General features: G+C 36.8%; 1 protein-coding gene across 2 annotated transcripts in view; it reads left to right on the forward strand.

The window, feature by feature from the left end:
- DPP10 (dipeptidyl peptidase like 10) overlaps positions 1-15,599 on the forward strand; it is a 653,604-nt gene that overhangs the window by 529,104 nt on the left and 108,901 nt on the right. For both annotated transcript variants that reach the window (XM_028101300.2, XM_088022159.1), the window contains 2 exons: positions 1,273-1,393; positions 9,626-9,780. In XM_028101300.2, coding sequence (XP_027957101.1) covers positions 1,273-1,393; positions 9,626-9,780 — 276 coding nt within the window. The remainder of the gene's footprint in view (positions 1-1,272; positions 1,394-9,625; positions 9,781-15,599) is intronic.

Here is a 15,599-nt window from a genome sequence, read left to right on the forward strand (position 1 = left end):
AATTAGAGGATTGTATCAGAAGTTCCAGTGTTTGCTCCCTTTGCTATTATCTAATTGTCCTGTAGCATGCTGGAAACAAGGGCTCTAGGCTGTCTTCTACCTTCCTAGTAGAATGTTCAATCTAGATAGCAATTTGGCTTCCATTAGATAATATTCCACTTCCCCAACATGTGGATGAAACATGGTACTCTGAAGGTTATATTATCGCACAGACAAGCAGTTTGAAATGTTTGGCATTAAAAATATTTGAACGTGGATTATCGTAATTTTATCCTGAATTCTATTTTGTGTGGACAGACCCTGTTTAATTTCTATTGTTGTTCCTGTTGCGGGGCTGTTGTTGTTGATGATGATATTATTTTGGAAGACTTTGTGATGTTCAAATTAAAACTCTCTCCTGAACCCTGAAGGACATGGTCATTATTAATAACGTGCTATTTAGGAAAGAATTGCCAGCGAAGAGGAGGGCATAGCAGGGTGTGTCCCATTTATCAGTTCAAAGGAATTTTGCCACGCTTTCATCAGGGTATTTGTGAGTCAAGCTGGATGGAATTAGAAAGATTCTCTAGAGGGGCACCTGCGTGGCTCAGTTGGTTGGGCATCTGCCTTTGGCTCAGGTCATGATCCCCGAGTCCTGAGATAGAGCCCTGCTTCGGGCTCCCTGCTCAGGAGGGAGCCTGCTTCTCCCTCCCCCTCTGCCTGCTGCTCCCCCTGCTTGTGCTCTCTCTCTCTCTCTCTCTCTCTCTCTCTCTCTCTCTCGCTCACTCACTCATTCTCTCTGTCAAATGAATAAATACAACCTTTAAAAAGAAGATTCACTAGAGCTTATTTTATTGATAATCAAATCCTTTTTTGTAAAAGTTAAAGACCCCAAATTGAAGCTTTTAAGTAGTTGGCTATTACTAAAATGGCATCTATTATAGTTTATCAGTCCCTTAAGTATGCAAAGTGTTATCTCAAACCCAAATCAATTTTGTGGTAGAAAAGAGATTAAGTAGATGAAAAATTGTTGTTGAAAATATGGATTTACATGCTTCAGTACCGGTACTGTGTAATTTCTAAATGACAATTTGCTATTGATGTGATAAGGAAGGAAACTGCCATTAATAATTGAAAGCAGTGCAGATGTATGTATTAAATAAACACAAACTGAAAGCAGGCAAATAATACAACACTTCGCTCTTCAGCTATTATTCTATAGTATGAAGGTATTTTAAAAAGCTTCCTAATATGTTGCATTTTTTGGTTTGTTTTTTATGTTTCTGGATCCAGATTTATATTTTTGAAAATAATATCTACTATCAACCTGATATAAAGAGCAGTTCATTGCGACTGACATCTTCTGGAAAAGAAGGAATTATCTTTAATGGGATTGCTGACTGGTTATATGAAGGTGAGTTGAATAGACTTAGTTTCAAAAGAACACAAACAACATATTTTTATACAAAATCTGACAGAAATCTGTTCATTCTAGAACAATACTTATAGCTCCATTTCCTCTTATTTCCTCTCAAAATTGCCTTCATGCTTTCATGTCTTTGCATGTGCTATATTTCTGCTGGTTGTGATTCACATCTACCACATTTGAGGGGTGTGTGTGTATGTGCGTCTGTGTATACATACATACACATACATTTTGTTCAGGCTAGATAGATTTAATTTTTGTGATGCTTAACTAATGAAAGTGAATAATCATCTTATGTCCCTCTGGAATTAAATGCTGAGTTTTTCTGACTATGGAAAAGAAGAAACAAAAACCTTTACTGCTGAAAAAGTGCATGAAAGCCACTTGATTTTAAGTCATTCCCATTAAGAACAGTCTGTCACAGTTGAAAAGCCATTGCATGAGAAGCAAAATAAAACCCACCCAAAGGGTTATTTGTAATAACTTCTGACTCAAGTTTTCATGATAGCTGAGAATATAAAAAGGAATCAGGTAATGAAAACCTTTATCCAGTTTGATCATGCACCCGTTGTCAGCTGGGTTATAGGTACAGATATTCTCGAGAAGACTCAAGGCTTGAGGTTAATACCCAAGTTTCAGACTCTGAAACTGATCTTGGCAAAATACATCAAGATTTAAAGTCAGTCAGTCGTGTTTGATTAGAATTTAAAAAGCTAAGGATCATCTAGAAAATAAATTTTATTTCTTGAGCAATATTGGCAAATGCAGTCTTCCTACCTCAGAGTCAATATTTTTAATTCTGTAAGAAAAGTAAATCACTTACCTAATTCATTTATTCATCTATTCTATCATTAAACATATATTATTAAAGACTTAGTATGTTACAAGTATTTGTAAGCGTGTTGAGATATGATAGGGAACAAAACAAAGTACCTTACATTAAGAGAAACATTTTGCTGGGTGGAGATATTTTACTAATGAAGAGACACTGTAGCCTTTGATATTTATATGCATATGTGTACATGTATATTTATAATATATTTTTGTGTGTATGCCAGTATCAAATAACAAAATATTTTAGAGGCTACCGTTTATTCTGAGGAGTAGTAGGAACTACTTTGGAAGTATAAAAATAATTATGTTCTGAATTTTTAAAAATTCAAATGCACAAAATTATAAGTGGGGTGCTTTGGTTCAGAGTGTCAGAAGCTGACTCTGGCTTCCTTATTTTGAAAGGATAAATTATTGGAGGGTTCTGAGATGGTCCAATGAATTAAAGAAATAGGTGGAAAACAAAATTGAAACTTGGGTGGTTCCAGGAATCTAGGTAGCAAGAACTAAGCATCTCTGATGTAGAAGAGTTAGGTGAGAGATGCCCTTCATCTTCAAAATATTGTCAGTACTGTGTGAGACCCTGACAGATGAAGAAACCATGTCAGTGCAGTGTGACAAGCAGTCAAATCACAGTAAACATAGGATTTTATGAGAGAACAAAAGAGACTTAGCTGATTCTAGGGATTTGCAAACATTTTCCTAAAAGAGAAAGCCTCTGAGTTGAGCCAGAAAGATTAAGAAATATAAGAAGAAAGTAGGTAGGAAATAGCCCAGGTGTCCATCAACTGATGAATGGATAAAAGGAGAAGTGGCATATATATATATATATATACAATGGACTATTACTCAGCCATAAAAAAGAATGAATTCTTGGAGCTAGAGAGTATTATGCTAAGCGAAATAATTCAGTCAGGAAAGACAAATACCATATGATTTCACTCATGTAGAATTTAAGAAACAAAACAAATGAGCAAAAGAAAAAAAGAGAGAGAAAGAGAGAGGGAAACGAAGAAACAGATTCCTAACTATAGCGAACAATCTGATGGTTACCTGAGGGGAGGTGGGTGGAGGGATGTGTTAAATAGATGATGGGGATTAAGGAGGGCACTTGTGATGAGCACTGGGTGTTATATAAAAATGTTGAATCACTATATTGTTCACCTGAAACTAATATTACACTGTCTGTTAACTAACTGGAATTTAAATAAAAAAACTGGAATTTAAAAAAAGAGGAAGAAACTAGGTAAGGAAATTTAAGCAAGAGTTAAAAGCTTGCAAAAGCACAGCAAGGTTAAATAGCATGGTGTGTGCCTTGGGAACTAAAATCTGCTTGGTGTTATTGGGGCATAAAATTTGAGAAAAAGGAGGACAGCAAGAACCAAGGGATAGTAACCCTAAAAATAATCTGGGATTTCAATTATTTTTCACTAGTGAATGGGGTAACTAATAGAGCTTTTCAGATAAGGAGTGTCAATATTATATCTTCCATATAAATAGATCATTTTGACTATAGTATAAAGCTGGGATTGAATAGCAGAAAGAACCAATGAGAAGCTGGGAAGTTTTTCTGTGTTCTGTTGAGAGATAATGAGTAATATTACTAGGTTTAAAGCAGTAAGAAGGAGGGAAGATTCTAAAGTTGATGAGGCAGTAAAACAGATAGATCTTAGTGGTTAAATGCATGGGGTAGATGAAAAGAAGTCAAGAATGATTCTTTGGCTTCTGGTTTGGATCTCTAGTAAATAGTGGTAACAGACATAGCAAGCATTTATAAGAGTAGTGGGCTTCAGGGAGGGAAAGAATAATTTCGTGGGAACACTGGTGCTTCACAGTGTGCTGCACGCTACCTTGGGTAACAAAATGTGATCCTTAACATCGAAGAACTTCTAAGTTGCTTCAGTGTAGAATATACCGACTGGACAACTAGACAACATGCTGTAATTACTGAGAACAATGCAAAATACCTATTTTCACTTTTTTTCCTGCCTTCTCTTGGATACAGGAAATCACATACATCCATTCATTGATTCAACAAATACTTATTGAGCACTTACTAAATCCCAGTAAAACTGGACTATGACAGATAAAAGAAAAAATTAGAGATGCAGCCATGGAAGCCAGAGAAAGGTAGAAAGCTGAGTGTCAGCAGGTCAAACAAACTAAGGATTCCATAGTTACTGTTGGATTTGCTACCAGAAATTGTTAAGAGCAAAATCAGTCAATTTGTGGTACCAGAAGCAAGATTGCAGTGTTTAGAGGTGTAAATGAGAAGTGAGAAGGTTATGAATATAGACAATTCTTTTAAAAAACTTGACAGTGAGATACAGAAAATAAAGGGGTAAAAATGAACCACAGACCCATGTGGCTGGCAGTAGCATACTCAGGAAATCTTATCTGTCTAAATTGATAAACTACAAATGGATAAAATCAGCTTACTTTTCAGAATAGCATGTTAATCTGAACACAATGATTATATATTAGTTAGTTTTCTGTAAGTACTTTGTGTTGAGGCTATGTTTTTTAAGTATCTTTGATATAAAACAACATATGTTGAAAACTCCATCTGTTCTGCAGTGAGATTTTCTAATCATTGTAATAAAGACAAAGAAGAACGAAACCTTCTTTGAAATAGAATGGAATGCAATTTGCAGAAATTCACTGTTTGTAAATAATATAATATCATTGACACAGGAAGTTTTAATCCATGAGTAAGAGTCCTTATTAGTTGCAATTAAAGAAGTGTGTGCGTATCCAAGAGCACTCTTAAGCAGATGCATATTAAAGACTCTTTTATTTATCTCCTTCCCATTTCAGTTAGCTTCAGTTAGCTAGTACTTCTTGAGAAGTACTTGCACACACATACTTCAGCACCTAGGATAGAACCCATTTCTTTAGAAACCCTGAGTGTTGATTTTTGATCTCTCTGTACTTTCAAGGCTCATAAGACTAAGAGTTTACACTCAGTTGGCATTTAGCATTTTTTTCCTTCAGTGTGTCATGTGGATAACTCATGTCTCCTCATATGAATTGTACATAATTTGTACAAATCAGGGTCAGGATTACAATTGGAAAAAAATGGCACATTCAAAATAGTATACAAAATTTTATCTATGAAGGGGCCACTTGTCAAAGACAAGGGATATGTAACAACCTTTGGCTAGTATTGATTTAGCCATTAACACCTGAAGTGAGAAGGATAAGTAAGCTGTTACTAGAACCTAGAAGGAGGGAATCCTATAGGTTCTGAAGTAGTAGAAGCAGTAAGTTTTAGTTGAGGAACATAGCCAGACTTAACATGTTTCCAGTGGGTGAGAACCAAGAAAGTAAATAACATGCACTAACTTTATTCTCTTCATTTAATTAATAGTAATAGTAAATAGAAATTAATTTAATTTGTCTGGTTTCATATTGGCCACAGCCAACAAAAACTCAGAAATCATGGGGATATTATTATTTATTCAAATAAAAATTTTGTGTCCTTGAAAGAATACACAAAGTTCCATCTGCTATTGTTTCTTTGTAGAGTGGTATTAGTCCAGTTTATATAGCTGTCTGAAATTTATTACAGTCAACACTTGTGCTTTTCATATAAGGTTTTGGGGCAAATGCCCCCATTAAGAAAAGAAATAAGATTATCATATGGCCTTAACTGGTAATCCCAGCTCCCTCTGTCAACTACTCATTCATTTTTCCTTTTCCTTCTGCCAGCATTTTGACTACACAGGTCATTTACGTGGTGGATCAAACCAAAATTTTATCCTTGCCAAATCTTATTCCTTTGCTTCTTTTTCTTAATTAGGTTGCTACAATTTCAGTTTTCCACTGAAATGGAAATTGGAATGTGGAAATGTAGAATTGGAAAATGAGATCGATTCGGACAAAGGAGTATTTCTGAATCTGCTGAGTCCAGATATATTCTTCTTTACTCTCTTTTGTATAGTGAAGATATATATTCTTCCTGGCAGATGAGCTTAATCATCAGACACATAGTACTATGTATTCTGTCAGGTTTTTTTTTTTTCCCCAGTCCTATTGAGGCCCACATGATCAGGGGGAAATCTCAGCTTCCAATTCAGAGGAACAGAATTAAGACATTCCCTGTTGGAAGCAATCCCCCCTTAGGCATTAGGATTTCTAAACCCACTGATTCCTTTTCATGAAAACAAGAAGTCTAGTGGAGTAATGGTGTGATAGTGATAGAGAATGCTACACTTCTACCCCTCAGTTCCTAGATTTGTGCTTTCTGGCTATGCAAGAGGGGCACATGTATGCTGTATATGACATCCTGACTTCAAGGTTGTTATAGTGCCAAAACCGAGATAGAGAAGACTAGTTAACACTTCCATCCAATGAGGTACATATAGCTAATAGGAAACAGTGAATTTCATGGTCTGAGCCTATTGCCCTTCTTTTTGCTATAAAATACTTTCTGTTTGGTGGTGATGTAGGGTGGATTATTGTGATAATGGATAAGCTATTCTGTAAATCCATGAATAGCAGCACTGACAGGACTTGAAGCAGCAGAGGCATAGCTATACTGGAGTATGTGTCTGTCCCTGTAATGACAAAATGCTACCCCTTCTTGATGGAATGCTTCCCACGTAATCTACCTGCCACCAGGCAGCCAGCTGGTCCTGCTGGGAAATAATGCCATGTCAAGAGTTTAATGACAGCCACTATCATTGGAAGGTAATGGTGAGAGCCAAAGCAGACCGACATGTGCTCTGTAGTCATATTGTCCATCTGATTATTGAGAGCCTCCTCTGCTATGGACGTTTTCTGATGGATATTAAGTAGGACGCTAATATCTTCATATTTTTACATTTTTACCCCTCCTGATAAGTCAATGCAGTTGTCTTTCTCTAAACTTCCTTGTCACTAATTTTTGTCTTCCCATAACCCTAATCAGGTCTTTTATTAGTTACTGTGCATGAGTCAGGGTAGATCCATGCTTCAAGCTAATTCTCCTTCCACAAGAAGTAGAAACTAAGTATCTTGTTCAAAAGTCTGCCAACTGGGAGGGTTCATGTTTTCTTTAGTCTTTTAATACCACTCCTCAGTCTGATTGTGGTACAGAGCCTATCCAATTCCAGAGCCTTCAAGTACATCATGCAAACCTGCCCATAAACCAGGCCTGCATTTATTTCTCGCCTGCCAACTTGTATTAGAAAACACATCTTGAGGTTTAGGTATGAGCTGAAGGAGAGAGGACAAAGTAGAGGATGCAATAATCTGGACATTTTACTTAACGTGTTCTCCCCAATCCCATATATACCCCTTCCTCTAAAGCTTGTAATGCCTGTGTTTTGATTGCCACATAATGAGTGTCAGAAGCTCCACACAGCGTCTTTGTTTACCATGCACCTTTACATTAGCAGTGTATCTTCTGGTTCACGAGGTAAAAGACAATAGGGAAGGTTGTATGATGGCCTTGATCTGCTGCATAGCCCTTTCTTGCTCTGCTCAGAACAGGCAGCTTTATAGGTTATCTGGGAAGTAGAACAGGGCAACATATGTGAATATGGTTTAAGTTGTTATTCAGAATCAGAAGAGTCTATTCCCTCTTTACTTTTGCATAAGTACAATTCCAACAAATTTTCTCTCACTTTACAAGAGATATCCCAGTGTATACTATGCTACTAGATCTCTAAACTCTCCTCTAGGGATGTAGACTCTTAAACTTTATAGGAATTTATCTTCCACTCTGCCTTAATGAAGAGAATGCCTAGCTCCCTGGGATAGAGGTTGCCTCTCTCAGCAAGGAGACTTCTGGGAATTTTGAGGTTCAGTATCATCAGCCATAATATTAGACACATATGGTAACATTCTCCAATAATGTGTTATTTATGAGACTGGTCCAGAAAGCATAAGTATACTGCACATGTTTACCCAAGCATCTTTATCCTATGTGCCAGTGTTCCAGGACTTCTCCTCCAATATCTCTGTATAAGCTTTAAGAAACAGCTGGAGTTGAGCCCCTAATTTGTGTTGTAGTTCTGCCACCCTTACTATGTTCTCTTGGACCTCTGCCTTAGCTGCCTGCAACAACAGATGAGAAGAGAGGGACTCCTTCAAAGATGCCATGGGGATCTTTTTGTATTCTTGATTTTGCAGAGATGGTTTCTGTTTCAGTTTGTCCCTATGGAATCTCCTTGAGGTGTCACATGAACCATGGGAGCTTCCTTTTACAATCTTTACAGTTGCCACTATTGTAGCAATTAAGTGCCACAATCAGTTATCCTCCCCAAACCTTTCCTGTCTATCTGCATTTCATTCTGTATCATCACCAGTGACAATGGGTTACTCATGAGTCCATCCATTGCTATGGATTATCTATGCTCCAGTTCCCTCCTGGAAAGGAGATGATTACATCAAAGATAGTACAAATAGAGATGGATATAGATATAGATCACCAACTTAATCCCAAACTCTAATTTTAAAGGTCCCTTTTCTGAGTCTCTTACTGGTATTCATCATGGTATCTGTCAGGGTACAAAGTTAGCACATTAAGTAATCTGAAGATTTATTTACAAAGAGACCACATTTACAAAGTGAAACCATAAAGGACAGAGCTATAATCTAGACTAGTAGCAACCAAGCTATAATCACCCCTGTGACCATAGAGATGAGTCATTACAAGATACAAAAGGAGAAAATTTCACAGAAGGGAGTGCATTGACAGGGGTAGTGACATCATTTAAAACCCACAGCTAGACTGAAGTGACATTTCAGGGTACAGCCAAGGGACTACATATTCTGACTTCACTCTCCTCCTTGCAATCTCTTGCCATAGTACAATAAAGGCCATGCTCTGGAAGGCATGGCAGCCCTTCTGCTGTTGTTCACCCATGTTAATTTTCTGGATCAGAAAGCAGGTATAGACAAGTGAATAGTGGATCTGGGGTCACATGAAAGATATACCCAGTATATTTCTCATTCTCTTTCTTTAGAGCTTAAAATAGTTTCGTGAGCCTAGTGGGTATTCAACTTGTTCAGTGATGAGAGTGCATATTTAACTTGTTTGATGATGGAAATATGATTGAAAGCAAATGTGAATGAATAATACGGTTTTATGCCATATTTCAGTCTTCAGTTACTGTTCTTATTCTTTTTACCCCAGTAGTGCTTTCATTTTCTCTGTTCACACTGCTGACAGTCTATGAAATCCTGACTTCATTGCTTCATTCTTTCCTGCCATTGCATCTGCTTCTCCTCGGACTAAAAGGGTAACTCAGAAATACAGAATTCTCTATGATGTTGATAAAATCCAACCATTGTATCGAAAAAAAAATGTATATGTGCAATGGAGATTTCAAGGACAGATGTTTGTGGGTCACTGAGCCCACATCTCTACAGTTGGTTTCAAATAACACTCATTTATTCTAGAGGAACTTCTGCATTCTCACATTGCCCACTGGTGGTCACCAGATGGAGAAAGGCTTGCCTTCCTGATGATAAATGATTCGTTGGTGCCTAACATGGTTATCCCTCGATTTACTGGAGCATTGTATCCCAAAGGAAAGCAGTATCCATATCCTAAGGTAAGTAACGTGGATTGTTTGTTTGTTTGTTCTCTTTCTCTGCACTGGTGACTTGATTGATAGTATCCTTGCTGCATGAGCAAGTTGTCTTTGCAGAAAAACAAAAAGAAGCTTTTCACTCGTGGTCGGCAGATTCATTTTTTAGAGTTTGCGGTAGCCTGTACACAGTGTTCTGGTAGGAAGAAGTAGAGATGATTCAGGGCTTGGGAACTGCCACTTTTGCTGCCTTTCTTCCCCTTTGATTCTCTCATTCTTGTTTTCCCTTGCCTTCCCATTTGGAAAGAAAGTGAGAAAAGATAAGGGGCAAACATTATGCCAGGGCGCAGGTTTCTCCAAAGTACATTCTCTGTGTTAATATTTGTTATATTCTAGTTGTTACTAGGTGTTATAAGGGAAGAAAAAGTCCCATGGTCAAATAAGTTGAAAATTCTTAGTTAAAAATAAAATCCAACTTCTTGCAGACGTTTTCTTAGAGCACTTAATATATTATATGTTAATGTACATTATAAATCTCCCATAAAAAAATTGACTAAGCATAAAGTATCTCCAGTAAGGAACAGACTAAACATAAAGAGTCACCAATGAAGAATAGACTAAGCATAAAGAATTTATTAGTATTAGTATTAACATCAGCATTATTTTGGCAGAGCATTCTCTGGAACATACTTTATAACACGATGGGGTAGAGCCATAGCCAGACATAGCTAAGATACATAGAATTGTTTTATTGAGTGAGGCAAATATGGAACTCTTGCCCAGTGAGCAAAACTATTTTCAGGTAGGGAGCAGGTTGCAGAAACATCTGGAGTGTAATGATTTTTTTCTATTGTATGGCATTTTTGATAACTTAAGGGCTCTTTTTTAAAAATACATTCCCCCATGTTTATATTACAAAGATAAAAGCTCATGAATGAGGCTCCCTATGCATTCATCATGTAAAGATGTCTTATAGGAAAATTTTTAAACTCTGTTTTACACATTTCAGCTCTTAATTAGGTAAGAGATGGCTGCTAATTCAATTTATGAATTGAATAGCTATGTTTTTTTTTTAAAGATTTTATTTATTTATTTGAGAGAGAGAATGAGAGATAGAGAGCACGAGAGGGGAGAGGGTCAGAGGAAGAAGCAGACTCCCCGCCGAGCAGGGAGCCCGATGCGGGACTCGATCCCGGGACTCCAGGATCATGACCTGAGCCGAGGGCAGTCGCTTAACCAACTGAGCCACCCAGGCGCCCCGAATAGCTATGTTTTTTAAAGATTTTATTTAGTTGAGAGAGAGAGAGAGAGCAAGCGAGAGAGAGAAAGCGTGAGCAGAGGGGAGGGTCAGAGGGAGAAGGAGAAGCAGACTCCCTGTTGAGCAGGGAGCCTGATGCAAAACTCGGTCCCAGGACCCTAGGATCATGATCTGAGCTGAAGGCAGACACTTAACCAACTGAGCCACCCAGTCCCCCTTAGAAGCTATTTTTAAGCCATTCCTTTAGTGAGTTGTACTGTTTCCCAATCACAATAGGTTTTATACCTTTCAACTTGTGTGTTACATTAATTGGTCAAGGTATTGGACAAATTATCCATCACACAGATTATTCTATACTTTCAGTAAAGGCATGGTTAGGGTAGGCATGACTTTTCTTATTTTCCTGTCATCCACCAAACTCAAGTACTTAAAGTAGGGAACGAAGGCGGGGGAGGGAGGATTCTTAGACAGTCTCACATCTTAGGGAAAGAGGGAGGGACGGAGGGAGGATGAAAGGCAGTCTTGAATTTAGAGAGTCTGGGATAAGAAGAGCGTTTCCTCAGTGAGATTCTGTACTGTCTGCTTTTCTTTTGTTTTTGTTTTTTTTTCCCCTCTCTCAGTCCTACCTTCCTTCCATAGATTGTGGTATTAAATGACTGGCGTATAGCTGAGAAGGACAACAAGATTGAGAGGAATCTGATTCTATGATTTTGAAATACTGTTTTTAGGGGTCTTCTCTGAACATAAATTAGAAGACACATATACTCAGTGCTCTCCAGGAGAAAATGGCAACCTGACCTAACAACAACAACAAAAAATAATCATATTCACCAAGAGATTTTTATGGTACTTCAGGTACATGACTTATGACTTCTCTAGTATAGATTTAGTCATGTCTGATGAACGACAGTTTGTTCCTAGACAGCGTAGCTGTACCTTTTTTGACTTCTCAAATCTATTAATTCTCACATCATTTGATTTAGTTATGATAATGAAAGTTCACCCGACAGTTTAAATACAAAACCAAGTGGCATATTGTGGGAAGCATACGTGAATAGGCAAGATATTCACACACAACTGTTCAGTTTGTTTACTGCACAAAGGGAATAAAATCAGCCCCAGGGAAGGAACGACATTTTGTCGTTCATTTCCCAAGAGGAGTGGGGATCTTCGGACTCACAACATAGGAGCCAGATGCCATAGGTGTGTTTCAAACTGCCTTCTCAGTTAGGGGCTGCTTGAACTTGGACACTCCTAGGCCTCATAACTTTAACAGACTGAGGCAAGCAAATAGACAAACAGAAATGCCTGACAAATTTTAATTCATAAGATACTGGGTTGACAAGCCTAGACACTTTGTTATTAATGTTATTATTTTATTAGTTATTTAATATTAATAAAGCTAGGCATAAAATAATAATGTTTGCTATTGTATAAATCAGGTGTGCTAATAATATGCCTCATATTTTCAGAGAGACTTTTCACTTCTTTTTTTCCTTATTTGAACCTCTTCACAATGGCCTCCATTTACGAATGGACAAACCAAGCTCTCTAAAAGGCTAAGTGCTTTTGTAAAAGTCACAGTTATTTTGAGAACAGGGAAATAACTCAAATTTATTGATTCTGCCCCTCTCCGTAAAACTACCAGAGGTTAACTTTTATCTCTGGAGACATAGCTGGAATCAAAATTATCTTCTTGTGGAGCTAACAAATATATGTAGAGCTCTGTTTGCTCCATTTACTCCTAATGACTTAACTATATATATATAGTAGGATATACGTAGGATTCTTAGACAGTCTCACATCTTAGAAAGAGAGAGAGAAATAGGGATTTGTAATACAAATTAAAGTCCTGAGTGTGTGTTAATGACTACCACTGAGGAGTATTAAGCATAAAAACAGGTAGCTATTCCTGTGGTCAAGCCAAGAGAAAGAATCCTAAGTCCTCAGGAGGTTTTTAGTAGGAATCCCTGCTCAGGTACATAAGACAACAGGACTCAAAAAAACAAGATGCGGGCTTGGGCTTGATCCTCGTTCTCAGATAAGTTTCATATCATTTGGGGTATATTACTTGAACTTTGAAAGTCTTACTATTTTCTACTCTGGTTTAAAAAAAAATGTTTGCTAGTTCTGCCACTAACAACTATATTATTTTGATTTGCTCTCACTTTTGTAATAAACTTATAAAAAGTAGTACTTTCAACACTGAAGTAATTCATAGAGTTCACACTAAATCGTGCTTCAATTTAAACTAGATTAAAATGAGTGCAGCAAATACTCAATGTGGTCAGATTTACTAATGAAATACTTACACTAAACAAATATATTTGTATTTTACTTAATTCAGCATGATTCAGAACTCATAAAATACCCTATCATTAGCAATTCAGCATGAAAGAGATGCACAGTTCTATCTCAGTAACCTCAGGTTAATCTTCTTAATTAAAGCATTATCTCATTTAATGACAGTTTAGTTACCAGTAAAATAAGGTTAATTATTATTGAGGCTTGTGTTTCAGAATCATAGAGGAAGGATTCTGTAGATATGCAGTCTTTCTGGCAAATGTGACTGTAGAAAGCAAATAGATGAACTCTTCTAATTTGCAAACTATTGAAATGGTCCAAATGTTAAAAAAGGTACAAATGAACTTGCAATGTGCACTTAATTTCAAAACTCCATGGAGAGATAAAAATCTAATTGAGATTGTAGAATCCTGAATGGCTGAATTTTAGAAACAACCTGATGTTTGTTTTTTGTCTAAAATTGGCCACATTGTATACAACTTTTAATTTGTTCCCATGTAAAAGCTAACTGGGATATCAGTGATCCTATACAGGTGGGTATAAGCATACAGAGCTGCAGACATTTAAAAAAAAAAAAAAAAACCTGCCTTATGATATGGTAATAACCATATATGTCTTTGACAAAGGATGTCATAAAGTTATTCATCATTGATAAGAACTGACAAAAAGATCAAATTTCATTTAATTTCTTTTTATTAATGAGCTTATTGAAGAATTTTAAAAATTGGCAGAATTTTTCATCAACTAGAAAAGTCAGTGTTTTAATAACTGTCTTTCTAATTCACTACTATATACTATTTTAGACATTTTTATAGATAATCTTTTTGTTAGTCCACATAACAAAATTATAAGATATTTATAGCTACAGAAAGGAAACCTGCTTTGGCTCAAAACTTCTGACTTGTGACATATTCTCAGCGAAGTATTGTCTCATTTTTGATAATCCAATAAAATGACACTTGAGGATCTTTAACCATCTTGCCCGCGGTCTGTATTCAATAAATAGCAGTCAGAATGTAAACCCAGGTTTCTCTGACTCACAGGTTAAGCTAAAACCAGTTCTCACAATGTGGTACTTTTACCAGCAGTATCAGTCTCATCTGGGAGACTGTTAGAAATGAGGTTCTCATGTCCCGTGACATGAGAAATGCTGGGTAAATTTTGTTAAACAAGCCCTCCAGTCCTCTGGGTAATTTTTTTTTTCTTTTTAAAAAAGATTTATTTATTTATTTTAGAGGCAGAGAGTGCCAGTGGAGGGAGGATCAGAGGGAGAGGGACAACCAGATATCTAACTGAGTGCAGAGCCTGATGCAGGGCTCGATCCCAGGACTCTGAGATCATGACCTGAGCCCAAACCAAGGCTGATGCTTAACTGCCTGCGCCACCCAGGGACTCTCCGTGTAATTCCGATGCAGGCTGACACCTTTGATAAGCACTGAGCTGTAATATATATTATTGTGTACATATATGCATATGATAGCATATATATTATTGGATATATATGCATTACTACATATTCTAGTAATAATATATATTAAAAAATATATATCAATGTCTGTTTGTAAATTTACATACTATTATAGTTATCTGAGAGTCTTATTAAAATATAGAATCCAGGCCCACACCTAGAGATTCTGATTTTTGAGCCTACGTGGGGCCCATAATTTGTTTCTAAGATTCTAGGTGATGCTGATGGATGCTGCCAGTCAAAAATCAATACTTTGAATGGCACTACTGAATATTACATCCCAGCTCTAATTTTTAATATACCTGGTCAAATTAGAGAAACGGTTAGATTGAAAAATATGGATAAGGCCAGTATTTTCAGGGAGGATCATGGCAATTAAATTGAAATGGGAGTGATGTGAAAGGGAGCTCCCGTGTGTGGTAGAAGGCTAAATTGCCCAAGACAAATGTGCCCAGGCACTTGAGGGGTTTAGAACAATGAAAAGCTTTATAAAATCTGACGTGAGAGCCTTCTCTGTGAGGCAGGATTATAGCTTATCTTCCAGGAAGCCCTTCACTATATAAACCATTTCCATAATCTCTCTTTATAGCATTGTGTTTCTGTACTGAAGGACTTTCCTGACTCCTTTGGCTCAAAACTTCTGACTTGTGTATGATGCACCCCACAGATGTGCTAGTCATTTTTGTTTACACAAAAAACTAATGATGTACAATATGTTGGCTAATTAAATAAAAAAAGAAAAAACTCTCTTTTTTTATTTTTTTAATATTTTATTTATTTATTTATTTATTTATTTGAGAAAGAGAATGAGAT

Source organism: Eumetopias jubatus, unplaced genomic scaffold (genome assembly GCF_037043125.1).
Source record: "Eumetopias jubatus isolate StellerSeaLion01/CBP00866 unplaced genomic scaffold, mEumJub1_p1.0 scaffold_3, whole genome shotgun sequence".
Taxonomy (NCBI): Eukaryota; Metazoa; Chordata; class Mammalia; order Carnivora; family Otariidae; genus Eumetopias; species Eumetopias jubatus.